The 10116-nt window shown below is 46.7% G+C and overlaps 1 protein-coding gene across 1 annotated transcript in view; it reads left to right on the plus strand.

Annotated features, from left to right (window-relative positions):
- Positions 1–2996: 2996 nt before the first annotated feature.
- The window catches only part of DENND2A (DENN domain containing 2A), a 34654-nt gene continuing 27534 nt past the window's right edge, over positions 2997–10116 (plus strand). The window contains exons 1-3 of the mRNA XM_008642413.2: positions 2997–3095; positions 4694–5905; positions 6914–7041. Of these exons, the coding sequence (XP_008640635.1) occupies positions 3025–3095; positions 4694–5905; positions 6914–7041 (1411 nt within the window). The 5' untranslated portion in view covers positions 2997–3024. The remainder of the gene's footprint in view (positions 3096–4693; positions 5906–6913; positions 7042–10116) is intronic.

Consider the following 10116-nt stretch of genomic DNA (forward strand, 5'->3'; position numbering starts at 1 on the left):
ATGTGTGTATGTCCTTGTCGGGTCTCCTACTAACTGAACTCAGCCCTGCTTGTTTCTTCTGGGCAGTTTGTGGGGCCCTGGTCACATTGCTCATGAGGCAGGAAAGCAAAGCATTTCAGGTAACACTTCTCAGCCTCTGGCAGGTCGCCCTTCCCTGGCCTTACACAAACACTCGTGCTCCCTCCCCACTGCCCTCCATCTCTTTGCCTGCTGTCCACACAACCTCATTACCTCCCTTGTAACAGATTGGGTTTGTGTTGGGCCCCTTCCATGTGCTGCTTTGTCAAAAACTTTCAGTGAGCTGTAGCAGGTCACAGAGATGCTCCAAAGAGCCTGAGCCAGCACACAGGGTAGCGTGTAGTTGATTGTAGGAGAGATGTGGGCAGTCAGGAGGAACAAGAGTTCCCTTTGCCCTTCACAACGAACTGTCATGTTAACTCTGGGTGCCTTGTGGAGCCAAAACTTGGAAAACAAAAGTAGATATTCTCTGTCTACTGGAGGCAATTTTCCATCATTGCCATCACAATTCCTCTGGTCACGTGTTGGCAATGCCTGTGGGTCAGGCCTGCAAGTTATTTCTAGTTATCTTATTATTGGAAGAGATGATCATATCACCTCTGAAGCTCATTTGGGCTGATGCTTGGCCCCAGGAAATTATTTGACTGTTGGACTTATTGAGAGATACCTTATTATTTTCTGCTGTTTCATTCCAGAGGTGTCTCATTTTCCCCTCATGTGTCTTCCAATGTGTTTGGATAAATATTTACTCTTTTGAGCAGAACCAGCTAATGTGCTGCAGTAATCCTGTAGGTGATGCTGAGGGCACCATGTGTGCCCTGCTACCCAGAGGGAAGGTGCAGCCACCCATGTATCTCCTAGGGATGACTTTACTCCCTAAGCAGTGAGTGTTGTCAGTGAGGGTGTCAGTAGGTACCTGGCTGTTGTCACAGCTTTGGAAGCTCCTGGACCACTCTTTAATCTGCCTAGTGTGAGTGTGTTCCTTTGGTTACTCCAGCCACCCTTGTGCCTGGGACAGACTTCCCTGTGCCCTTGGTTCCAAGTCATGCTGATCTGCTACTTGCAGTGATGCTCCTTTCCCACAAGACTCTTGCAGCACTCAGCAGCTGTTTTGTGGCTCACTTCTGCAAACCAAAGCTGATGGAGTCTGTCCTATCCAGCACAGATGAGGAAACAAGTGCCCCTCTTATTCTGCATCCTCTTCTTTTCGGCCTGTCCCACAGGGGGCCCATCAGGGAGCTGGCTGTGCTGAGCATCAGCACACATCTGCTTGTACCCTGATGTCCATTTTCAAGGCAGTGTTTGTTAGGGGGGTGTTGTGAAAGGCTGAGAGATGGAGTTTCCTCATGGGGAAACTGAGTGATGTTATGAAGGCAGAGGAGTGCATCCCCAGCAAATATTCGATGTTTCAGCAGAGCCACAGGGATTGTGTGTGTGGACACAAGAAATGTTGTTTTTCTTACTGCGAATGGCAGTGATGAGGAGCTGCAAGGCACCACATGAGTGCTGAGAGAAGAGACTGTCCCTGCTCTAGGGGTGTTGTAAAGTGCAGAGCAGACTCTGTTGCAGCTTTGCAGGAATCTGCTTTGGCTGTCTGGGTGAGTCATTCTTTGGCCAAGGCCACAAGTATCATTAGTTTTTCATTATTTTCGATCCATAACAGTTAACGGATAGATGAATAGATTTTGTTCCTTGGGCTGGTAAATTTTCTTGACAGTGTTGCAAGGCTGCTCTGTGTCTAGAAGTGAAGTGGGTGTTTGTTCCAGTTACTAATGAGAGAGAGAAGCCAAGGGGGTTTATTGTCTGGGAAAAGAGTCTGCTAAATGGTTAGCAGTGAGCTGCCCCGAGTGTGTACACATTGAGTTGACCCAGAGTTCACTCCTCGCCTCAGGAACATTGCCAGTATGGAATAAAAGGAGGGAAAGAAAACTGTGAACAAACAAAACTGATTTCCCCCCACCCCCTTTTTTCCTTTCTCTGCCCAAAAACTTGAACAGTGGAAACGAGAGATCCTTTTGTTCTTTGCTGTTTCTGGTGTGGTGGGCTATATTTTTTTTAATGACAAGAGGCACTTGGTTTTTTCAAATGCCGGGCATGGTGAGGCAGCATCTGGCAGACCAGCCAGTGGACAGATCTGAGAGCCTTTTCCAAGTATTGCCTATAAGATGGTGAGCCTGGTGTCATTGCAATGCTTTAGAGCAGGCAGACCACCCTTTTAAGTGAGCAGAGATGGTGCTGCAGAGTAACAGAATAGCTCTATTTTCTGTTTAACAAAAAAGAGCATTGCAGTGCAATAAAATGGAGATGGAGTCTGTTGCATTGACCAGATAACAGTGGCACTCAAAGAGAGGGACAGTCATTCCATGAGTGCTAGAAATCATGAGGCAAACAGAATGACTCATTTTTGTGAATGATTTATCTTATCCCCACGAGGAGTTGTCCTCTGAAATGAGATCAGTAGCAGGCTAACATGGCCCACCAGAGAGAAGGCCAGTGGCTGCAGTGCAGTGTCTCTTCAGGCTAAAATGTTTTCTGTCCCAAGCTGCAAACGTTGTGACAGTGTTATATGCCCAGCAACCACTTCAGACATGTGGCCTTAACACAGGTTGTTTTAAAATGGTTTTTGTTTTAGTCTTCTGCAAGGGGGGAAAAAAACCCTAAATCTGCTGAGATTTTGACAACAATAAAAGCCTTCTTGAAATGTGCTCCATATTTAAGTCAAGGTGCAGCAATTGATGCTGAATTAAAGACAATTTTTGCCCTCAAAACCTGTCAAGTCCTCACTGGGCTTCTGAGGGGTAATGCTATCACCCTTCTTCCCATTTTGCAGGGGAGGTAGCCTGGACTGTCATCAGAAAGCTGTCATGTCTTGCTTCAGCTCCTCTCCTGGATTTCAAGGAGAAACGTGTGTGTGTGTAGAAGGAAAAGAGAAGGATGCTGAGCAGAGAGCAATGCTTCTTCCTTGTGTCTGTCCACAGGTGACCTGCTGCCCTGCTGTGTGCTGACATGATGACAGCAAGCAAGGCGGCCGATGTGAGCAGCAAGTCTGGGGGTGCTGTCTGCAAGTCTGTTGAGAGGTGAGAGCTTTCCATGTTCCAGTGCCAGTGTTTATTATCCCCAACACAAAGAAAACCAGAGGAATGAAACCTTCCCTCTGCTGGGCACTGTCCCTCTCTCCTCCCACATTAAAACTCACTCCATAGGTCCCATCTTGTGATTCTGTGTATTACATCATTCAGTCAGACTTCCAGTATTCCAGACTCACAGTGCTGGAAAAGGTCTGCCCCAACGCAAGACCATTTGTGCTGATGATATCTCTGTTAGTGTTTGCCCCGCCTGCACTTGAAATCTTCATCCCTGGGGACTCCTCAGACAAGCCCCACTGTCCCCACCCATTGCAGGGTGGCTTCTAATCTGAGGTCCAACCACCACTGGCACTGTTAAGCCCATCTTGGGAAAGACCTTGGTGTTCACAGTGCTAGCTCTTAACCAAAGCACAATGTCACTGTCACAGCCAGGGTTTAAATATCTGTGAGTCTAAGGAAGAACAGGTCTGGCTCAGGTCCTGTTTCCACTCAGAAACCTGTCCCAGGCTCAATTTGCACCACAACCAAGTCTGAAATGGCTGCCAGCATTGCTCAGCTTCAGGACAAAGTTCCAAGCCTGCCAGCACACAGGGTATCCCCATGGATGCTCTTAAAAGACTGCTAAGTTCTGGAAGAGGCACAATTGACACATTTTAGTTAATGGGACAATTTCCCAAGTTGAATCTTAGTGTTGGAATTGTGGTTAAATGGGACTAATGATATGGGTTTGCATCCCAGTAATTACCTTTTGTTGTCCTGGTGCTCTTTCCCAGGCAAACCTCAAAGACATGGCCAAGTACTTCAGGTCAGAAACATTTTGTGTTGTAGTAACTGCCTGTTCAGCTGGATATTGATAAAATACCACAGTACTGATACTGTGATATCACACACTTGGAAATCCCTAGACTAAATATATTTGGGGTTTTTGTTGCACTTTGGACCCAAACAGTGAAGGTGTTTAATCTGAGAATGTTGAATCTCTCTGCTATGGGAGTGTGCCTGGGTGCATGGGAGCCTAAGCCCACGTGTGGACTGCGATGGTAGAGCCCATAGAAATGGAATAATAAAAGTGCAGTCTTTGGGCATCAATATGCACTTGGGGAACATTAGGATGGACTGAGGGAGATCCTCTGAGCAGGCACTGGAGGAATGCCAGCTGTACCATATGCTTTCTCCTCTGTGTAACAGCAGTAATTTTGCTGCTGTTTGCAAGTGGTCCACTTCATGTTTGCTTAATGCCTCATGATGTCCAAAAACTCTGCTGCACTTCTACACACACACGTTGGTGAACCTCTCATTGGGATCAGCATATCTGATGTACAAAAAATACCTCTCTCACCTGCAACCTACTTCTGCCACAGAGAAAGGCTCCATTTCAAACCTCGTCTTAGTTTTAGTGAGAGAAGGGCAGTATGTTCTCGCTAGAAGGAGCTTTACCTGAGCATCCTCCCCTCTAAGCCCATGTCAAGTGCTTGATTTGAGCATCCTCTGCCATCAGCTTTATGAGTAAAACTTGAGGAGCTGATGAATTAAACTGAGGATGAGCAATGGCTGTGAATGTTTCTTCCCTTTTTGTCTTTGATATGCAGGATCAAGCTTGCAGATAAAAACAGTACAGCAGCTGTGAAGGAATTAGAAAGACCTTTGTGTGGATTTTTGGGTGAGAAATGTTCTGAAGATTCCTCTGTTGCCCTGGGTTTAACACCCGAAGCGGAACCAGTTTCGCCTGTGGTGAAGAACCCACTGGGAGCCTTGGAGAACTTGATGCTGGATCCAAGGCTCGACTGCTTTCAGCAGAACATGCTTAGTCCTAAAATGATCATCAGTGACCCATCTGTGGATCTGAATGTCAAAGAAAACAATAAAATCATCAAGAGACAGATAGGAGGCACTCAGAATATACGGTCACCTGGAAAAATTGGCTTGAGGAATAAGTCCTTCAGCATCAAGGACAAAATTTCAGAATGGGAAGGGAAAAAGGAAACGCAGTCTGCTCCTCGCAGAGAGGAGGAGCCGGGGGTTAAAGAGGAGCACAAGATGCCTTGTGTAACTGAGAAGATGAGTGGGGAAGCACTGGTGACTCGGAAAGTGGAGACCAAGAGACTTACGAGCTGGGAGCTGGAGTGCAAAGGGGCAGGCAAAGAGAATGAGCGGAAAGCAGGAACTCAGAAAGGCACAGGGCAAGCAGCAGAGCGAAAGGGGGAAGCGCCGAAGGATGAGGAAGTGGAGTTCAGCCCTGGAAAATGCAAGGAGGTGAAAGGTGGGAAGTGGGAGGTCCAGAAGGAGAATCTTTCAGTGCTTAGTCAGGTCAAGAAGCTAGAGCAGGCTTTGAAAGATGGCTCAGCAGAGCTGCAGCCGCAGTTGCCTGGTACTTACTATTCCCCACAGTGCTTGCAGGAGAAGGCAGCACAAGGGCACACCACTCCCGAGGGCCATGAGGGCACATGTGGGGCTGAGCTCAACAAAAGGCTTCTTGGCGTGGACTCTGAAATCAGTGAGCCAATTTTTGGGACTCTAGAAGAGATAAGATCTTCTCATGTGAAATCCAAGCACTGCACGGTGGAGAATGTGTACACAGAGCCAGGGGTGCCAGAGAAGAAGCCCTTCATCAACCCCCTGCCCAAGCCTCGGCGGACTTTCAAACATGAGGGGGAAGAGGACTGGGTGCCAGCAGTTAGGAATAAAAGAAACTTACCCCCTCTGCCATCCATTCCTCCCCCTCCTCTGCCCTCGTCTCCTCCCCCATCAGCTGTCAGCAGAAGGCTCTGGAGCGGGAAGCACAAGAACAACGCTGACCACAGGTATTTGGGCTGTGTTTCGTGAAGCTGTTGGTCTTCATGGTGGAGTCCACCTTCCCATCTTTCTCTGAGAGAGACAAATCTTCCCTTTTTGCTCAGAATCTCCAGCATAACCAGCACTCAGCATCTCTCCGAGAATGTATGAGTGGCCAGCACAACTCCGCAGGGTAACTGTGGAGGAATAAGTCATGGCAGATATAAGGTCACTGTATTTACATGGCTTAACCTTCAAGCCTAAAATTGAAGGGTTTGGGGTTTTGATTTGGTTTTCTTAGCAGAAACTATTTAATTACAAAATGACCACAGCTGGTCTGGAACAGGGTTTGCGATGACAATCTCTAATCTCTGCTGCAGCATTTTCACTGTCCATAGTAAACCTCAGTGAATCTGATGCATATATATTCTTCCGGAGTGCTTGCTTGCCTTTTATCCCCTCCCACATGATTGTCACACATTTTTGGGGTGGGGAACATAAAATATACGGCTTTTCTAATGCCCTCTGGATAAATTGTCACTTAAAAATTCCTGGCTCAGTTGCAGAAAGGAAATCAACTTGCTAGGTTTGCTCATGAAAGGCACGGTTTTACTTTCTACTGTTCTGCAAGCAAGTTTTGTTTTCCTGTGCTGCTCAGAGAGCTGATTTTGGGGCCCTCTTATGCCTTTTGAGGGCGGTATCTGTGCTGTAAATGGGACCTCTCATGTCCTAAGGTTCTGTGCAGTGTTCCAGGATGTGCCTTTTAACACTTGCATCTTCACAGTGTGCTATTGCCATGACAACCCAGATTATCTATGGCACCCCCAAATGCCTTTATTTGCGTGGCTGATAAAACCAGCCAATCTCAGTGTTGCTTTTTCATGCTTTATATGAGATGAGGCTGTGAAATGTTCTCAGTAACTTACTTTGCCAGCTGTGTGGCACTTTGGAGAAGTGAATTAGCTGTAATTTGGTTATAAATGCTGGTTAACTGCATCAGTCTCCTCTCTGCTCCTCCTCCCCTCTCTGTTGTGCAGGAAATCGTATGAGTTTGAAGACCTGCTGCAGTCATCATCCGAGAATGGCCGGGTGGATTGGTACGCGCAGACCAAGCTGGCCCTCACACGCACTTTATCTGAGGAGAACGTCTATGAAGACATCCTGGGTAGGAACTGTGGCCAAGGAAGGGAGCTGACTGCTAGTCCTGAGTAACAGGGACTCGTGGTCAACAGGCATTCAGCAGAGGTGCTGAATAAAGTATGTTTATTATCCAAATGTAAACCAGGACACATTTTGCACATATTATTGGCAAGTAATAAGAAAAATGGATGGGGTACTTCAAAGCTCATCAGCTTCAAAGACAAACCTGAGGCATATGGGAAGCAGCTTTTATTTTCTGCTGGCGTCTCTCCTTTGCCTTCCTTTCGTCCTGTGGATTAATTCTCACAGCTCTGATCTGTCCATCGTGGTGATTTTGTCAGTCTGAACAGTCTGAAAACATAGCCTTGAAGTCAGTTCCACAGCTCAGGAATAGGACTGTGTATGGCTTCAGGTACCATTGCAATTAAGAATCTAAGTCCCACAGTCTTTGAAATTGAGTTTCATTTAGTTCTCTAACTTCAGTGTCATATCAATGCCATTTTGAAGATTATTTCCTGTAACTCTCTCCATGAATATAGTGTTTTTTAATATTGTGAGTTAGGTGGCCTTTGATGGAACGTAGAATAGAAGTGTCCCTCTTGAAAAAGCCTTAATGAGTTTTAGTAGCTGTAGGCTGGTGCTGCATGAATCTCTTGGCTGAGTTCAGCAGATTAGGAAGGGAATAGCTGCATCAGCTCTTGCCATGCAGCTGTAATCCTACAAAGGTGCTCTGTGTTGTTCAGCGTGGGAGGAGCTGCACTTTCCCAGGAGCAGGCCAGGCATTATTATTTTGATATGAATAAAATCTGATCATAGTTGATGAGAAAGGACTCTTAGAGGAATTGTGTTCCTTTGGGACTGATGGCAGACAAGGCAAGTCCAATCCATTCTTTTTGACATTTTTGAAGCTGTTGGCCTCATTTGTGGAGCTAAGGGCCTTGTGTTTGCTTTTTTCCTTCTCTTCACTTGGGGGCCCAAAGGAACAAGGAGTGTCTAAGCAGCTGCTGTGGGTTTTTTGTATTGGGGCATGATGGGAGGTCTCAGAAACTACTGAGTAAGGGTCACCTTGTCAGCTGGAATAACACGGATAGCATTACAGAGTGGCTGTGAAGGCAAATCCATCTATTCAAACACAAGCACACGCCTGTGTCCCAAGTGTGCAGGGAACTCAAATATCAGCCTGAAATTCCTCTCCCCTCTGTCTTTTAATTGCAAAGATTTGAAGAAAACAAGGTTATGGGTAATTGTCAGCTAACAGAGCAGGTTTGGTTTTTTGTTTTCTTGCTGCATGTTAAGGCTTTGCCTGGAGTCAGTGATCTTTAATTGGTTCCTGCAATCCTGAAGGTGTTACCATGGAAGCTTGGGAGAAGGGGTGGACAGGGATAACTCAAAATCAAAAGCTGCAGTTTTGTTTTTCACAAGACCACAGACAAGTTTAATCCACAAAACAAACAACCTGTGCAAACCTCACCAGTGGAGGGGGAACCAAGACTTCAGCCACAGGACACCGCTGCTGGCCCACAGACAGTCACATGTGTCCATCAGGAGGTGCAAGCACACACATGCACACACTTGTGTGACTTAGGGGGGTTTGGCTGCTGGTGGGATAATGGTTCCACTTCCCAGCAAGTCACACAGATTTCCTTCATGCACCCTTTTTTCCCCTGTTCACCATTGCTTACCTGGAATATTGGAAGCTGGCAGCTGGATGACTAGGTTTATTTGTAAAAAGGAGGGACATGGTGTCCTTTCTTCTAGACTGAAGCTAATTGGACTTATTTAGCAGTTTGAGGGTGGGACAGGCAACAGAACCCAAGCTTGTTCTTTTTTCTCTAGTCTTCCCAGTTGCATGACAGCTGAAGTATGTTTTCAGTACTGAAGAGGCCATTGAAATTAGGAAGTGGAGCCAGTTTCAGGGACAGGAGAATGTTTGCTGACCAAGTGTTAGTGCAGCCTTGCTTTGCTGGTGTCACACCCGCCTGCCTTCTCCTGCATGGTGAATTTGGATCCCCCTCTTGAGCACTGGGTGTCACCAGCCAGTGCAGAGAACAGTGCTGGGAAAGACTTGGGTTTGTGTCCTTGTCTCAAGAGTTCAGCTGCGCTGCTGCCCCAGCTGGGCAGGCAGGTGGGAGTGCACTGGTTAGACAGATCCCACAGCCATTGCTGCTCCTGCTGCAGTGTCTTGCAGCACCACTGACTCCCAGACTTTACTCTCAGCCAAGCATTATGTGACAGCAAGAGAAAGGCAGGTGCTTCGAGTCCCAGCTGTCCACTGGGATGTGGCATGAAATGAGGGCAATGAAGAGACAAGGCTCATAACACATCATTTGCCTGTGCAGATGCTTGGGCTAAGCCTTTGTCAGTGGTTTCTTAGATGCTCAGGTGGAGATGTCTCAACCTGCTTTGTCAGAGTTGTGTTCTTTTTGAACACGCTTAGGCTTACAGTCCCCAGCACTGCTGAAGAGTGGGATATGAGAAGTTCATTATATATGATTTTGGGTGTTTAAAACTCAAATTAGCTGTGTGCCTCATCTCCAGAATTACTGGGAAGGAAGGAACCTACATCTACTTCAGAGGTGTGTGTTGTGTCCCACATCCCCTCCCCCCAATCCTCTTCCAGGGCAAGAGCATCCTGACTTTGGGTGGCTTCATCCTTCCCTCTTTCTAAAGTAAAGTGTGTGAAATTGAAGTTTCCATGATCGATAGATTTGTTTGAAATCCTGGATTGTGTGATAGATACCCATGTTCAGAGAGTGGATTAAATCCTTTGCAGTCAGCCCAAGAGCAGGGCACCACTTAAGCCCCAATTAAGTGTTGAGCAGGGGTCCCCCTAAATGTGGTGCTTAAACAGAGAGAGGACCTTTATGCTAGGCTTTAGCTCACAGTTTCATTTGAGCAGCTCTAAGCAGAGGACTGGAAAGAAGGAAATACAGTTATGAACTAATGTGCATGAGAACATCACAGCTCTTCTGGAGACAGGAGAATGAACTTGAGGGCTCACAGAGTCTTTTCCATCTGTAGTATCTATAATACGTTTCTATGGCTACATTTGTCTGTGTCAGGGTTTGGACACTGCCCAGCAAGCAGCTGGACTTCTAGG

This window comes from Corvus brachyrhynchos, unplaced genomic scaffold, assembly GCF_000691975.1.
Source record: "Corvus brachyrhynchos isolate BGI_N302 unplaced genomic scaffold, ASM69197v1 scaffold209, whole genome shotgun sequence".
Classification (NCBI taxonomy): domain Eukaryota; kingdom Metazoa; phylum Chordata; class Aves; order Passeriformes; family Corvidae; genus Corvus; species Corvus brachyrhynchos.